Below are 18674 nucleotides of genomic sequence, written 5' to 3'. Positions count from 1 at the left end.
TGTTAAGTTCTCCTGATTAACTAGCCAAGATGTCAATGCATAATCCTGAAAGTACCATATCTGTGAAACTTCTAAAGTTACCATATTAACATGACACAGTCTGTGCGTCAGTGAATGTGGTTAAAACTATTTGCTCCTACCATTTTTTGGTGGATTATGCTACTGACAAAAAGAATTCTTCCTCAACATCTGTTAAAGCTGTTTAACCTCAGCAAACTGTGCTTGAGTTAGAACCAACAGGATGCAATTCCAAAAGAAATTTAAACTACAATACTATTAGGAACAATAACTTTATATTCATTTGTAGTTTTCCAAGAAAGTTAAAATACATTATTTCTGGGATCATAATTTAAATTGAATCCCTCCACAACATACTGCAGAAAACAAATGATATAATTCGTTACATATCTATGAAGCAGGAACCTAAGTATCCCCTTCTGAGGGGGAGAAAAATATGTTTTGTCAGTCTTACAACTTACTACAAAACATACACAAATGTACACACATACATATCTCCAAAGAGGTAAAGTACATGGGACAAAATATTAACAACTGGTAAATCTAGGTGTTATTATGGATCCTCACCATCCTATCCTTTTTAGTTTTTTGTAAAATTTTGAAATTTTCCTTCATACAAGTTGGGAAAAAATAAAACAAAAATTTAAACAATGTTTTGTATTATGTATACAAACCAAGTGCTCACTATCTGTCAATCAGTCTTAGGTGATTATACACATTATCTAAATTTTATCTCTACAACAAATCTGTAAGATAGATATTATTATTACCTTCCTCTTACGGAGGAAAAAAAATGAAACTTGGAGAGGAAATCTGACTCAGGGCTCTTACTTTTAACCACTTGAGGCAGAAAGTAATGACACAACTTCTAAAACTTGTTTTCAGTTTGTTCCATCCACAAACCCCCAACATTTGCAAACTTACAGGGAAACTTTAACAACGTTATAAAAGCACAATACAGTAGCCCCTTACTCTCTGTGGAGGACTGGTTCCAGGACCCCCATGGACACCGAAGTCTGTGGCTGCGGACGCTCAAGGTCCCTTTACAAAATGGCGTATTATTTGCATATAACCTAGGAACATCCTCTGTATACTAGATCTAGATCCCTAGATTACTTATAACACCTAGTACAGTGTAAATGCTAGGTAAATAATTGTAAATACAATGTAAATCCTATGTGAAGAGTCACCTGTAACAGGGCAAATTTAAGTTTTGCTTTTTGGAACTTTAAGGGACTATTTTTCCCCAGGTATTTTCCACCCCTGGCTGCTTGAACCCAGAGATGAAGAACCTGTGGATATGGAGGGCCAACTGCATATCAGTTTTTCTGTTTTGCTGACTGGCTTGATTTTTGGCTGATATAGATTGAGTTTCATTTTTTCAAAATGCTAAGATTTCCTATGAAACTATTAATAAAAAAGTAAACATTTGATTTTACAATGCTTTCACTTTCAACTAGAGAAGAAACACTTTTAAATCTTATTTTATCTTAAGCCTATATTCTTTCAGATGAATGCTTTTCAAAAAAATTTAACACAATAGACCCATACCTTTTAAACAAAATCTTACCGAAAACTCAATATAAAGGTAACAGAGAGAGTCCTGCCTGCTCACTTTTCCTTTCCCATTCTCTTGAAGTAGGAAATCAAGGGCTCCAAGACTTTGTGGGATGTAATATGAAACCAACTGCTTTATATAATATGCAACTGTAAACTGTTAATTATCACAACTGCCAAAAACAGAACTGGCTGGTAAGAGCTGAAGTTACAAGTTCCAATTTAAGTTCATTAGTGATAGTTAAGTAATTCAGATATGGAAAGAACAATATGCAGAGAAGTTGTCATGTACACTCTACTTTAGTCATAGAAATAAGTGTCTTATTTTAGAAGCAAGGGAGGAATGTGTCACAGGACAAGCTGATACCCTTAGACAATTTACCTTTGTCAGAAACATCCTTCGGTTCTAATGTACTTTTACATATTTCACCAGATACCAAAGATGGAATAGAACAAAAAGGTCAATTCTTTGTGCCTCCATTTTCTTATTTGTAAGTAAAAACATTCTCTAACAAGATACTATTTCACAAAGACAGTATAAAAATTACTAATAAAATTTATATGCAAGACTGTTTAGTCTAAAGGGTCTCCCATAAACATAGGTACATACCTATTAGGATATGAAATCACCTATCTACTTATTCTTGCAACTAAGAAGGAAAAAAAAGCTGCTACTTGTAGACTAGGGATACATATTTTCTAAATTATGGAGGAATAGAATCATTTTTATCTTAATGTTTACATGATTCTTTCCAGGCCTGATTCAACAGGAGACTCAAAACTTTAATTAAAAAAAAAAAAAAAAAAAAAGGCCTCAAAATATTCCCCATGCTTCACAATTAATAAAAAACAACCTGCAGATCTGTTTCCACTCCATCGTGTCCTCCTACCTTTTATCCACGATCATCCTTCATCAATCTTCCTTTCTCAAATCTTCAAAATTCCCCTTTCTATTGAGGCAATATACATAGGTAAGACTCCACAGAAATAATCTTTCCATTGAAAAATATACAAAGGCCACAAACAAGCAACTCTTAAAAGAAGAAATATAAATAAATGTGTAAAGATGTTTAACTTCACCCATGAACACATACACATTTAACAAGATACCATTTTCCCCTATCAGACTAGCATAGATGAAAAGATTCTCAATAATGTTCAAGGTTTTCGAAGGAGAGACACAAACACACACACACACACAGGCTCACACAGAAAGTAAAGGAAAACCATCTTTCTGGAGGGCAAATTGACAATGTGTAACAAAATCACAAATATGTATGTATCTTTGACACAGAAAGTACACTTCCAGAATTTATCCTAAGAAAATAATCAACCAAGTTTGGACTACAAGGATGTATTTATTACAAGTATCTACAAGGATGTTCAGATAGTATTATTTATAATTAAAAAACAGAAATAATTTATATGTGTATTAAGACTAGCTAATAAATTTCTAAATATAGACATGAAAAATGATCTATATTTAAGCTGAAACAATAGAAGTTCATGCTGTATTAAGTGATAAAAGCAAGTTTACAGCACAGTTTGATTGCATTTCTAAAATATGTCCTGATACATATTTTTTATTCTGGAAAATTAAATTAATTAAACAAAATTAGTGATTATCTTTGGAGATACTTTTAAGAAAAATTTTTAAAAAATTTTGGGCAACAGCATGTTTGCTTTTTAAAAACATTCCTTTAAAGGATATGTTTATTGCTATTTTTCCCCTGGTTACAAAATACATGTATTCATTAAAAAAAACAAAGAACGAAAAGGAAGGAAAAAAGGAATCATCTCAGAAATATATAAACAGAAGTCAAAGACCAAAGGCTATAATAATCAGCTTCTCCTGTTTAGCCTTAGGGCACAGGCTGTGCTTAACACCCCACCCCTCTAGAAACTCTTGTCTTGACTTTTCGACTTCTCTAGTCCTGAGGCTCTTCCTCTCCCAGCATCCCTTAAATGCACCCTCTTTCTCTCCTCACTCACACGAGCTCCACAAGCATCATATCACCGATGGTTGCATGCTCATTAACACCTACATGGTAATGATTTCTTAATCCCTGTCTGAAGTCTAATTTTTCTAAGTCTCAGAGTCACATTTCTGCATATGTGGTACACAATCCTCAAAGTCAATATATTCTCAAAGTCTAACTTACTTGCCTTCCCCATCGCCTACTCTAGTCCCGTGTTCCCTAGCTCTATTAAAGGTTTCCTCATTCACTTGGTCTTCCCAAGCTGGCAAAATAACTGGTAACCAAATCCTGCCTATAGTCTACTTCTGAAATTTCTCCCTAATTCATCCCTTCCTCTGCATCTCACTGCCATTTTCAGAGATAAGGCAGGCCTGGCCACTTCATTATATGCCATACACAGTAAAAAGGAATTAAGAATACAAATAAATATGAGAATATTAATAAAGCAAATTACTACCATCAAGCATATCTTGAGGTAGAGAGATGGAGGAACATGACACAATGTGACAAGTACAATTAGAACAAAAATCCACACGATGTCAACCTCTTTACTATCTGATCTAATCTTATACTGGGAATTATCTTTCTAGAATACAAACCAGATAATGTCACTCTTCTGTTGTAAAACCCTTGATGATTCTACTCCACTGCCTACAGGATAAAGTCCAAATGCTTTAATACCAAGCAAACACTTCACAATCTGCTCCCAACGTATCTAATAGCCTCATCTATTACTCTTCTTTCACTTCACACCCCATAACCCAGCCGTGTGTAACTAGTTGCTGCTCTGACAATATGCTAAACCATTTTACAACACCTAGTGTTTGTGCATCCGGCTGTTGGAGAGTCCTCCTTCCTTGTGCTCACCGGTGAAGTCCTGTACTACTCTCAATCAAACCATGCTCCTCTGTGAAACCTTCATTAACCTTCTCTGCCAGTGTAGTTTTTATACAGTCTATTACAATACTTATCACTTTATGTTGTAATTTGTTTTTCTTTTTCTGTCATTAGACTGTGAGATTCTTTTTTTTTAAATTGTAGTTGATTTATAATATTGTGTTTGTTTCAGGTATACAGCGAAGTGATTCAGTTATACATACACATATATATTTTTCAGATTCTTTTCCTTTATAGGTTATTACAAGATACTGCCTACAGTTCCCTGTGCTATACAGTAGGCCCTTGTTGGTTATCTATTTTATACATAGTGGTGTGTATCTGTCAACCCCATACTCCTGATTTATCTCCCCACCACCTGACACTGTGAGATTCTTAAGGACATCTTGTTATTCTTTGTATCCTTCCCAAGTCTAGCAAGACAGTAAATATTCAAGAAGGGTTTGTTAAATGGATGATGAGGTGGAAACAGATTTAGAGAGAGCCAAAATACACTAATCATCCCTTTTTTTTTTTGGCTCTCTGTCTGGAATTCAGAAGTCTATCGAAGCAGTAATGCCACTACGTACCACGACCCCCACATACCAGGAACCCAAAGGAGGCCATGTGTTTTTTTTCTCCCCCCTTCCTACTCATCTGGCTATCTATCCATCCATCCCACAAATAACATCAGCAAACAATACAGAGAGAATCCCTGCCCTCCAAGGGGCTTATATTGGCGTAAGGAGAGACAATTAACAGGTAAACAAATATATAAAATAATGTCAGACAGTGATCAATGAGATGAATAAAACAAAGCAGTTTGATGAGACAGAATGTGGTTAGGGGAGTAATGTGCTATTTTAAATGGAGGTGGGAAAGAAGTCACAGAAGGTTTCTCTGAGACAGTAACATGAAAGTTGAGGCCCAAGGGATGAGAAGCAACCAGCGAAGCAAAATTTTGAAGAAAGAATTCTTCAAGCAGAAGGAATTGTAGGTGCAAAAGCTCTGAGGCACAAATGCACTTGGCTATTTGAGGGACAGAAGAAAGCACAGCGTTGTAATGGTAGCCTGGGTGGAGGCCTATCTGCTCCTGCCTTGAGTTTGGAATTTTCCAGTTTTCACCTTCTGTTGTCTGCACAATCTTCTACTTACTAATACCATAGCAAGAGGACAATGGAATGGGGTATACAGCACACCCTATTGTCAGGAGACGTCAAATGATTCTGAAAGTTACTTTTCTGGTTTCTGTTGATAAAAAGTACTCCTAGATACAATGCCCTAACAATAACGGTCCCAGGGCTAATGAAAACCTCATTAGCACACAAGAATAAAACCACTTGAAAAGAGAGAAAAGTTCTTTCTACTGACTACAATGCAAGTCAAAATGGGACCCATCATAATCACCCTAGATTCGTTACAGGAAATAAAACACAACACTTTACCACTCTGAAAATATACATGAGCTATCCTTCTACCTGAATAGATTTTTCCATTCCTGTGTAAACGTAATGATCATATAATACAAATCTAGACTTAAGTAATTAAATAAAATACATTTGCAGTTTTCATTGACCAGGGTTTTTCTTCATCTTTATAGAAATTAAACAATTTTATGATGTTTTGAGAAAGCATGAATTTATATGCATTATAAACTGCCTCTCAGTAATTTTGTGGATGTTTATGTCATAATCTATTTAATTCAAGTACTACTGTTATGTTAGAGCAAAGTCAATCCATTATATAAATGTATAGTCACAAAACTAGCTACTAAAGCAACTCAGTAGTTGGTAGGAACTCAAGCAGTGTGAAATTACACATCTTACTCCTATTTTCAGTAGCATCTGCTGGCTTTGCTAACCAGAACGTGAACACATCACTAAATATAAAAGCCTTTCATTATCCTAGTCAGGTCTTAAAATTCCAGGCTCCCAGCCTTCTAGTGGTAAAAATAAATGCATTCTCAGCATCCCTAGATTCAATTCTGCACCCAGTGATCTCTGGCTAGTACAGTGATGTTTCCCTGAATCTCTCTATGCGGGGGATGAGAGGTAAGATTTTTTCGATCTCCTTTTGAAAAATCATCAGAAGTAGCAGAGGTAATCAAAAATAATCATCTTATGCTCCCACGCTCCCACTTCCTCAAAGGGCAAAGCCTCTTACAATGGGTCTTCATAATACTACAGTCTCAACAGCTATGAACAATAAGAAAACACTTTAGCTTAAAAAAGGACCTTGTCACAATCTGCAAGTTGATGACCAACTTCACATATTCACAAGATCCTTCATTTTCTCTTCCCCATTCACCTAGGGAGGGCCATAAAAAGTTTCTAAATACCCAATGTACCTTCTTCCCAATTTCACATCTTCAAACTGGTTGATGTTATCATTATTCATCATCTCACTCATAAACTAATACTTGAAATAAAAAATCCTTTCCTTGGTTGGGAAATAAAAATTGCAAAGTTTCTCCCTGGAGTTCTAGCTCAATCCTGATGTTGGGACTTCCAGGAAGGAATGCAAACATGGTATCAGCTGGAAAACCTCTCTAAATACTGATGTTATCTCCTTGCAGACTAAGTATGGGTATTACTAAGTATTGACTCTTCCCTTACTAAGGGTAGATTCTGAATTAAAACAAGGCCTTAATCCCTTCTCAAAGTGTGGTTCAAGGACCAACAGCATCTTAATCAACTGGGAGTTTGTTAAAAAGACAGTATACAGGGCTCTACTCTCCAACCAACTAAATCAGAATCTTCGTTTTACTGATATCTGTATGCAGATCTCCCTACATCACAAAATCTCAGAACTGGTGGAAAATCTAAAATCCTATCACACACAAAGAGGGATGAACCTTGGATAACAATTACACCTGATAATGACTATAGTCTCCTTCACAAATTCTTCAGTTCTTTTAACAATAGGTCCTCATTACAAGAACTTCTCATAAAATTATAAACTGCTGGTCTTGAAACCCACCAAAGCTTATTATAGCTGCTGTTGTTCTTGTTAGTCTAAGCCAATAATATAACCAAGTTCTTACCTAATCTGAGCTCTCCGAAGTTCCCACACCCTATCTTCTTGCCAACCCTGAAGTTGGGTCCCACCATAAGAACCCCAGAGGATGTTGAGGAGCCAGATGGTCGGGAACAGTGTCCACTCCTTTGTGCCATGGGTTTAGTTGTCCGTTGTCTTTCATCCTTTTCCCTACTAGGATGGTCCATGATCCTACACGACAGAGTCTCTGCACAGGTCTCCTTAATTTGTATACCTCTCTTCAATACAAAAGTACGTCCGAATAAACTGGAGTTAGAGTAAGGTAAGGAGTTCTTTTGGCACCATGTTTACGTTTCTAATTTATCTCCAGGAGATGAAAAACCATTGATTAGTTCTGGTAGGACACGTAGTCTGTAGGTCTCAAGCATAGGAGGATATTGTGTAACCTAGGTAAAAAATCAAGAAAGCATACAGTTAAAAATTATATTTTAAAACAAAATTAAGAGAGTTACCACTAATTAGAATGGACTCTATCCAAACTGAGCAAAGTGGACAGCTTCCTGAAATGGATTTTGGTTTTACATCCTCCAACAGTTTAGCCATCTGGACTAGTAATTCATCTGGTAACACAGGCTCAGTAGGCTACAGACCAGGGCAGCTAATGGAACACAGAACCCTTTAACATAAAATGCTTTCTTCTAGTGTTGTACATATGACTCAAAAGAAAGCTATTTGTTGGCTTTTTCATCACTGGCTAACAAAGATATGGTGGGGTTCAGCCAAGTTAAATAAACTGAGGGCAATTAAAAGCTCTTCCCCTTAATTTGGACAGAACCTATCAGAAATAAGCTACTCACTACTCACTGTCCCCCTCCTCCATCCCCACCATTTATCAAGCACTGACAGCAATCACGAAATCCAAAGCAAGTTACGGATTGACACAGACTACTTCTATGAAGGCCTTTCCAAAACCCTAGTGGTACAAAGTAGTCCTAGACTAAAGGTTTGGAAAGCTCAACTTTTGGTCTAGTTTTCATTGTGGGCTGAGTACACAATGACAGAGTGCCTGAAGCGGGTCCTTTGCACAACCTCAAAGTGAGAATAAATCTGAAGAACAAAAAATCTTAAACAAAACTCATCCCTACCAGAATTCTCCAGTTTCTCAATTTAGGACTAAGCCCAAGACAAAGTTTGCAATGAGATAATTTTGATGCTATTTTTGATAATCTAGGTGAGTATACTTAACAAAAAAATATTCTGTTACCACCAATCACAGACTAAACACATACTTTTGTTTCACTTTCACTGAAGATTTCCCTTAAAATTTTAAGGAAGAAGAGAATTAGAACTGCTTGGTTATTATTGCGTGTATACAAGAAAGCAAATATGTCTAGACTGTAAGCTTCTTACGGACACCTTTAATTCCCTAGTACAGGAACAGGCACATACGTGTGAGCTGAATGTACAAATGGGCACATAATCCAAGAACATACTCTGTTTACTTCATTATAGTAGTTAACTGTTTACTTTCATCTTTTCTGTCTGCTTTCTTTGCATTACTAAAACTGCATAATGACTTTAGGCTTCCGTAAAGCTAATCATCATTAAAATACATTTCCCTGAATTCAGGAAATAATACATCTACATTCAAAATGTAGAGTAAATTCAAATGCAGAGTAAATTCAAAATTTACTCTGTTAAAGTAAAAAATCAGGGTGGTAAGAATACGTCAGTAATTACTGGATTTCCTACAAGAACAACATTATGAATTTATATTTCTGCTCACTCTTTCTCTTATTATAATTTCATCTAATATCCTTCAATTATCTTTGTTGTCTACACAAAGTCCCTCAAACAATATGAGTAAAGAAAGAGAAATAGGGAATTCCCTGGCGGTCCAGTGGTTGGGACTCCGTGCTTTCACTGCCAAGGGTGCGGGTTCAATCCCTGGTCAGGGAACAAAGATCCCGCAATACACGCAGTGCGCCGCCCCCCCCCCAACTCCAGAAAAAAAAGAGAGAGAGAGAGAAATAAAATTTAAGATATTTTATTTAGATAGTCCATCTTAACAGGGTCGTGTGTCTATAGATGATAAACTGTCAGGCTATACTTTCTTCCTTTATATCACACATTTTTTTGAGAACAGGTAAAGGGGTGTCTTAGCCTATCCAGACAATTTTGAGCACTGAACTAACTCCTAAAGTTTCATCAGTTATCACTAGTATAATAGTCTCATTTATAAGATTTGAAAAACTGTACTACCTTGTCTATTGCTCTTCATATTTTTCATTGTGTTCACTTCTTTCCTAACAAATGGATGTTATTTTTATAATGTTTGTCATTAGCTTTCTCCATTGCACTTAGACTCATGTAACATTAGGTTCAGTAATCACTCACAGCCCTCATATCCATGTATACTTGCAGGTATGTATTCAAAAAACATACAGTAGTACTTGCCAGGTTAGAAAACTGCAGAAAGCCAACAACCGTATTCAGCTGGGAAAAGGGTGTTTCTTTTTTTTTTAAACATCTGCTTGTAGATTAGAACAATCATTTTACTTCCCGCAAACATGGCAAACACACTTATCAATGTTGGAATCTATTCATGAGACATTAGCACGATTTAACCTGTAACTATGAAAGATGAAAAATATTCAATACTACTTTATGTGGCACCTCTCATTAGAGAAATCAAATTGAATGATTAAATTTTTAAAAATCCTATTTCTTTATCACCACTCGCTGCTCAAAACTATTTCCTACTTCCCAATTACAAACTCTTTAGCTTGTCACTTGAGTCCCTTCAATATCAACTCCCTATTTAAATTCATGTATTAAAGCTACTACATAAAGCAAAGGAACATCCGCCCTTAGCTCTTATACCTAGAATGGTCTCTTAAGTCTTCTGTCTTATTTAAGGCCTGACTCATATCTTACATCCTTTGTGAAACCTTTTATAACCAATTCATCATTAATGCTTGGAGCACCACTGTCTATACCACCATTTGCTACCTACCATATATCAGATTATATTGATATGTATTCTAATATTCAATTTGATTATAAGCCCTTGAAGTTAGGGATCCTGTCACATCTCTTTTAGTTTCTTGCATATAACTGGTACTTAATAAATACTGAGTAATAATTATAATCTTGAATAATAGAAGACAGATTCCTAGCAACATAACCTAATATTTATACAAAATAATATGTAAAAGTAAGGAGAACCCTAATTAACCCTAAGAACTCCTAGAATTCATCTAGCAAGAAGCTGGTATTATTTCATTTAAATTCATTAGTGTTAAGACATAGGCTAGTTAGAATTTCCATTTCACAAGGATATTAAATGGTTTATTTACAGTTACTAGCAAATAACATATGAAAAAGTTAGCTCAAGAATCAGGTCAAATGGAATACCCAAGGTAAGCATTATGTTATACTTTAACCTTATTTTTAAAAAATGGCTTCTAAGGACAGCAGTAAAAGATAAACTAAATGTTTATATTATTTCTCCTCTTTTTTTTTTAACAGTAGAAGGAGAAAGGAGAGAAATTATATAAATGCAATAAGTAGATGTTTGTTTTTCTGGTGAATAAACTATTCAGCAATCACTTGGATCTCATTAAACATGTTAATGTTACAATGCATATGTATTTGAATTTTTAGAGTCATACCAGCAAGTTTCTTAAAAAGCCTAATTCTAGTAGTTTCTACCACTTTAGGCATGCTTGAATTAGAGAAAAGGTATTTTAAAAATATGACAGGGACTTCCCTGGTGGTCCAGTGGGTAAGACTCTACGCTCCTAATTCAGGGGGCCCAGGTTCGATCCTTGGTCGGAGAACTAGATCCGGCATGCATGCCACAACTAAGAGCTCCATGCTGCAACTAAGAAGTCCGCATGCCACAACTGAAGATCCTGCGTGCTGCAACTAAGAGTCCATAGGCCGCAACTAAGAAGTCTGCATGCCACAACTAAAGATCCCACATGCTGCAACGAAGATCCCACATGCCACAACTAAGAAGCCCACAAGCCACAACTAAGAGCCCGCATGCCGCAACTAAAAGATCCCACATGCTGCAACTAAGACCCGGGGCAGTCAAAATAAATAAATATTAAAAATAAATAGGGCTTCCCTGGTGGCGCAGTGGTTGAGTCTGCCTGCCAATGCAGGGGACACGGGTTCGAGCCCTGGTCTGGGAAGATCCCACATGCCGCGGAGCAACTAGGCCCGTGAGCCACAGTTGCTGAGCCTGCGCGTCTGGAGCCTGTGCTCCGCAACAAGAGAGGCCACGATAATGAGAGGCCCGTGCACCGCGATGAAGAGTGGCCCCCACTTGCTGCAAATAGAGAAAGCCCTTGCACAGAGGCGAAGACCCAACACAGCCATAAATAAAAAGAAAGAAAGAAATATGCTTGTACTTTGCAGATTTGAATAAATAAATAAATAAATAAATAAATAAATAAATAAATAAAGTATGGCGCTCCACATATTCTTTGCAATCAAAAGTTTTAGGAACCAGTTTTACCCTCCCCAGCAGCCATCAGTCTATCAATCAGGCTCCACTTAGTGAATAAAAACAGATTTATACATATGGCTTTCCTAATTGGGAAATTTTAAGAGCTCTCAAGCAGATTAAAGAATTACTGCTAATAGTAAAATCAAGAAATCCAATTCATCAAATTGTAGATGGGGAACTGATGCCAAATCTGCCTGGTTTACTGTTAGAGTTGAAGAATATGGCTATCTTTAGCAGTGGTCAATGAAAAGTTTTCCTTCCTAGACCGTCCTAGAAGATATCTCATAGCATTCTGTCACATAGAAACAGGAGAAATTTATTTTATATATATATATATATTTTTTCATTTTTGCCACGCCACGTGGCTTGCAGGATTCTCAGTTCCCTGACCAGGGATTAGAACCTGGGCCACGGCAGTGAGAGTGCCAAATCCTAACCAGTAGACCACCAGGGAACACCCTAAAATGGGAGAAATTTATGTTTCCAATATCTACCACCCTGAGCCAACACATAAAAAAATTAGGTCAAAACCAAGAGTTCCTCTGGCCCAAAGTCACTCTCTGTAAGGCAGCAATGGCTGCTTTGTGGGAGAGAGAGGCGTGGTTTTCCATTATAAATGAAATTACTAAAGTAAATTTGTTGTTTTACGTAAAAGTATTTTGAGAAGTTGCGTGAAGACTAAAAAAAATTAAGTCATATTATAAAATCATCAAAAAAATATTTAAGACTTCCCTGGTGGCACGGAGGTTAAGAATCTGCCTGCCAATGCAGGGGATGTGGGTTCAAGCCCTGGTCCAGGAGGATCCCACATGCCACAGAGCAACTAAGCCCGTGCGCCACAACTATTGACCCTGCGGTCTAGAGCCAGCAAGTCACAACTACTGAAGCCCGCGCACCTAGAGCCCATGCTCCGCAACAAGAGAAGCCACTGCAATGAGAAGCCCGTGCACTGCAATGAAGAGTAGCCTCCGCTCACCGCAACTAGAGAAAGCCTGCGCACAGCAACGAAGACCCAACGTAGCCAAAAAAGATTAAAGAATTACAGTTGTGAATCTGTCTGCTAAGTGAAAATAAATCAGTGATTTACAGTTTTTTATTTCAGATTCTCATATACTGGCATTGTCCAAAACGAGGAACATAAATATTTAAATTTTAAAGTCAAAACACACTCAGCCTTTGTTGATAGTCATGACAAGAGATTGTCAAGCTTATAAATCTCTCTCTTCTGATATAACTTATGATGAAATTCTTTATGGATGTAGGACTGCTGGGTCATATGGTAAGGGTATGTTTAAAAAAGAATCTCCAAAGTGACCAGACTCTCTCTTCTACTATCCCTTCATTACTACATGCTGGCCTTGGTCCTAATGCTTGTAGCCTCCTGGTCACAAGTTTCAGCTTTAGGTATCACTTCCCATACCAGTGGAAAACAGAAATGAAAGGGCAAGAGCAAGACCTTCTCATCATGCATCTCTTTTTTGGTAAAGAAGAAAATTCTTTGTAGAGCCCCCAGCAAAATTCCCCTTATGTTGAGTTGCCAACAAACAGTGTCTGCAACAATAGCTGAAATTCCCACTGTAAGCTCCTCAAAGAATGAGATCAAAGCCTAATTTGAACATAGGATAAATTTCAAGGGTAGTATCACACCCAAAGAAAGTATTCAGTAAACATTCAGCAAAAATGATATCTGCACATCTGAATGTGCTTGCATGTGTGCTAAAAAGAACTATCAAAAATTACAGGACAATTTGTAAAAGTATAATACAATTTAAGTACACACAAAATGCTCATACTCATTTTAACTTTTTTTAAAAATGGACACAATAAGAACCTCACTTTAATTAACCTAACAAATGATCAGAATCTATTTATCTTAGCTAAAATATATTATGGGAGTGCTATTACTAAAGGGAAGAAAAATGTTTACAGATTCTGGTTTGGGGTTGTGTGTGTGTGTGTGTGTGTGTGTGTGTGTGTGTGTGTGTGTTTTCGGGAGAAGGAAGGATTTATTACTTGCAGCAAGTAAAAAGAACACTGGAGGTCTTTCCCAAAGACGTGTCTCGGTTCTGGTGTTATTAATCTTTCCTTTTTCCACAAATTCCAATTCTTAATTTCTCCCATTCTTACTATTCCAACCCTCACTGCTCAATCTATTCCCATCTGATAATTATGTTTTCCAATTTTATTGCTATACTACTGACATGTAATATTGTATGTTTAAGGTATAGAACGTGATGATTGGATACAGGTATTTATTACGAAACGATTACCAGAATAAGTTAACATCCATCACCAGAGAGATTCAATTTTTTCCTTTTAAATCAGAACTTTTAGGATCTACTCTCTTAGCAACTTTGAAATATACAGCACAGTATTGTTAACTATAGATCCAATGCTGTACTCACCCACAGAAATTATTTATCTTATAACTGGAAGCTTGTACCTTTTAATCACCTTCACCCATGTTGCACCCCCCTTCCCTATCCCCCAACTCCCACCTCTGGCTACACCAATCTGTTCTCCTTTTCTATGAATTTGATTTTTACAGACTCCACAGATAAGTGAGATCATACAGTATTTGTATTTATCTGTTTGACTTATTTCACTAAGCATAATAAGTATCCTCAAGGTGCATCCACATTATTGCAAATGGCAGGATTTCCTTCATTTTTATGGCTGAATAATATTATTCTGTATGTCTGTCTTGGGGGGGGTGGTTATTCATTTATCTGTTGACACTTAGGTTGTTTCCATGTCTTGGCTATTGTAAATTATGCTGCCAAGAACATGGGGGTGCAGATATCTCTTCAAGAAAATGATTTCCTTTCCTTTGGATATATACCCAGCAGTGGAACCTCCATACTGTTTTCCATAGTGGCTATACCAATTTACATTCCCACCAACAGCACACAAGGGTTCCCTTTTCTCCACATCCTTGCCAACACTTATCTCTTGTGTTTCTGATGACAGTCATTATAACAGGTGTGAGGTGATATCACATTGTGGTTTTGACTTGCATTTCCCTGATGATTACTGATATTGAGCACCTTTTCATGTACCTGTTGGCCACTGTATGTCTCCTTTGAAAAAATGTCTATTCAGTTACTCTGCCCATTTTAAAGACTGATTTTTTTCCCTACTGAGTTGTATGAGATTTTTAATATATTTTTGACATTAATCCCTTACCAGATATATGATTTGCAAATATTTTCTCCCATTCTGTAGGTTGACTCTTCATTTTATTGATGGTTCTCTTTGCTGTGCAGCAGCTTTTTAGTTTAACATAATCCCACTTGTTTATTTTTGCTTTTGTTGCATTTGCTTTAGGTGTCAAATCCAAAATCACTGCCAAGGACATGGAAGCAACTTAAGTGTCCATCAACAGATGAATGGATAAAGAAGATGTGGCACATATATAAAATGGAATATTACTCAGCCATAAAAAGGAATGAAACTGAGTTATTTGTAGTGAGGTGGACGGACCTAGAGACTGTCATTCAGAGTGAAGTAAGTCAGAAAGAGAAAAACAAATACCATATGCTAACACATATATATGGAATCTAAAAAAAAAAAAATGGTCACGAAGAGCCTAGGGGCAAGATGGGAATAAAGATGCAGACCTACTAGAGAATGGACTTGAGGATATGGGGAGGGGGAAGCGTAAGGTGGGACAAAGTGAGAGAGTGGCATGGACATATATACACTACCAAATGTAAAATAGATAGCTAGTGGGAAGCAGCCACATAGCACAGGGAAATCAGTTAGGTGCTTTATGACCACATAGAGGGGTGGGATAGGGAGGGTGGGAGGGAGGGAGACGCAAGAGGGAAGAGATATGGGGACATATGTATATGTATAACTGATTCACTTTGTTATAAAGCAGAAACTAACACACCATTGTAAAGCAATTGTATTCCAATAAAGATGTTAAACAAACAAACAAACAAACAAAAAAACCAAAATCATTCCAAGACCAATGTTAAGGTGCTTACGCCCTATGTTTCCTTCTAGGAGTTTTATGGTTTCAGGTCTTACATTCAATTCTGTAATCCATTTTGAATTGTTTTCTGTATATGATATAAGACAGAGGTCCAGTTTTCCCACTACCATTTACTGAAAAGACTATCCTTTCTCCATTGTATATTCTCAGCTCCCTTGTTGGAAGTTGACCATATATGCATGGGTTTACTTCTGGGATCTCTATCCGTGTCTTTGATCTATGTGTCTGTTTTTATACCAATACCACCATACTGTTTTGATCACTATAACTTTGTATCATAATTTGAAGTCAGAAAATGTGATAGCTACAGTTTCATTGTTTTTTCTCAAGACTGCTTTGGCTCTTTGGGGTCTTTTGTGTTCCATACAAATTTTGGGATCGATTTTTCTCTTTCTGTGAAAAATGCTCTTGGAATTTGGTAAGGATTGCACTGAATCTGTAAATTATTTTAGGTAGTATGAACAATTTAACAATATTAATTCTTCCAATTCATGAGTACAGAATATCTTTCCATTTATTTGTCTCTCCCTCAATTTCTTTCATGAATGTCTTATAGTTTTCAGTGTACAGATCTTTCACTTCATTGATTAAATTTATTCCTAGGTATTTTATTATTTTTGATGCAATTGTAAATGGGATTTTAAAAATTCCTCAGATAGTTCATTATTAGTGTATAGAAACCCAACAGATTTTTGCATATTGATTTTGCATCCTGGAACTTTAATGAATTTGTCTATTAGTTCCAACAGTTTCCAATTTGGAAGCCTTTGGGAGTTCCCTGGTGGCCTAGTGGTTAGGATTCTGGGCTTTCGCTGCTGTGGCCTGGGTTCAATCCCTGGTCAGGGAACTGAGATCCTGCAAGCCACTCAGTGTGGCCAAAAAAAAAGGAAGCCTTTTATTTCTTTTTCTTGCCTAATTGCTCTGGCTAGGACTTCTAATACTATGCTGATTTCTCTTTTGATTTCTTCTTTGACCCACTGATTGTTCAGTAGCATGTTGTTTAAGATATTTCTGAATTTTCCAGTTGTCTTCTTGTAATTGATTTCTAGTTTCATACCATTGTGGTCAGAAAAGATGCTTAATATGATTTCAATCTTCTTAAATTTATTAACGTTTGTTTTGTGGCTGAACATATGATCTATCCTGGAGAATGTTCCATGTACAATTAATAAGAATGTGTATTCTGCTGTTGTTGGATGGAATGTTGTGTTAATGTCCATTAAGTCTATCTGATCTAATGTGTACTTTAAGTCCAATGTTTCCTTACTGATTTTCTGTCTGGACGATCTATCCATTGTTGAAAGTGGGAGTACTGAAGTCCCCTACTATTACTGTGTTGCTGTCCATTTTTCCCTTCAGGTCTGTTAATACTTATTGGCATGACGTGGAGATACTGTAGGTTCAGTTCCAGATCAACACAATTGAGTAAATATTGCAATAAAGCAAGTCACACAAATTTTTTGATTTCCCAGTGCCTATAAAAGTTATGTTTACACTACATTGTAGGTTATTAAGTGTGCAACAGCATTAGGTTAAAAATAAAAAATAATACACACCCACACACAATGCATATACCTTAATTTAAAAGTAATGCTTTTGGAAAAATGGCACCTGTATACCTGCTCGACACAGGGTTGCCACAAACCTTCAATTTGTAAAAACAAAACAAAACAAAACAAAAAAACAGTATTTGTGAAGCACAATGAAGTGAAGTACAATAAAACAAGGAATGCCTGTACTTTATATATTTAGGAGCTCTTATGTTGGGTGCACATTTATAAAAGTTACCTCCTGTTGGATTGACAACATTATCATTATATAATGGCCTTGTTTCTTATTACAGACTTTGTCTTAAAGTCTGTTTTGTCTGATATAAGCATAGATACCACTGTTTTCTTTGGTTTCCATTTGCATTGAATATCTCTTTCCATCTCTTCACTTTCAATCTGTGTGTGTCTTAAAAGAAGAAGTGTCTCTTGAAGGCAGCACATAGTTGGATCCTTGTTTTTTTAATCCGTTAAGCCACTCTGTGTCTTTTGACTGGAGAATTTAGTCCATTTATATTTAAAGTAACTACTGATAGGTATGGACTTACTACTACCCTTTCGTTAATTGTTTTCTGGATATTTTGTAATTTCTTTGTTCCTTTCTCATTCTCTTTACCTCTTTGTGTTTCTATTATAGGTTTTAGCCTTGTGGTAGCAATGAGGCTTATATAAAGCATTTTATATTTATAGCAGTCTTTTAAGCTGATAACAACTTAAGTTAAAATGCATACTAAAACTCTATATTTTTACTCACCTCCCCTTTCAATTTTTATGTTTTCGATACCACAATTTACATCTCTTTCCCTTGTGTATCCATTACCAAATTACTGTACAGCTATTTTCACTACTTTTCCTTTTTTAAAAAAACTTATTTAATTTATTTTTGGCTGCATTGGGTCTCTGTTGCTGCGTGCGGGCTTTCTCTAGTTGTGGTGAGCAGGGGCTACTCTTCGTTGCGGTGCACGGGCTTCTCATTGCGGTGGCTTCTCTTGTTGCAGAGCATGGGCTCTATGCACCCGGGCTTCAGGAGTTGTGGCTCACGGGCTCTGGAGTGCAGGCTCAGTAGTTGTGGCACACAGGCTTAGTTGCTCCGTGGCATGTGGGATCTTCCCGGACCAGGGTTCGAACCCATGTCCCCTGCATTGGCAGGCAGATTCTTAACCACTGCGCCACCAGGGAAG

At 36.7% G+C, this 18674-nt stretch overlaps 1 protein-coding gene across 5 annotated transcripts in view; it reads right to left on the bottom strand.

Annotated features, from left to right (window-relative positions):
• CSNK1G1 (casein kinase 1 gamma 1) overlaps nucleotides 1-18674 on the bottom strand; it is a 197740-nt gene that overhangs the window by 102668 nt on the left and 76398 nt on the right. For all 5 annotated transcript variants that reach the window (XR_009500810.1, XM_059913043.1, XM_059913046.1 and 2 more), the window contains exon 2: nucleotides 7474-7873. Coding sequence is in view for 4 of the 5 variants with exons in the window: in XM_059913043.1 (XP_059769026.1) it covers nucleotides 7474-7654 (181 nt within the window). In the remaining variant the exon portion in view is untranslated. The remainder of the gene's footprint in view (nucleotides 1-7473; nucleotides 7874-18674) is intronic.

This window comes from Balaenoptera ricei, chromosome 2, assembly GCF_028023285.1.
Source record: "Balaenoptera ricei isolate mBalRic1 chromosome 2, mBalRic1.hap2, whole genome shotgun sequence".
Taxonomy (NCBI): domain Eukaryota; kingdom Metazoa; phylum Chordata; class Mammalia; order Artiodactyla; family Balaenopteridae; genus Balaenoptera; species Balaenoptera ricei.
The sequence above is the reverse complement of the archived record's forward strand: the minus strand, read 5'-3'. Positions and strand labels throughout refer to the sequence as shown.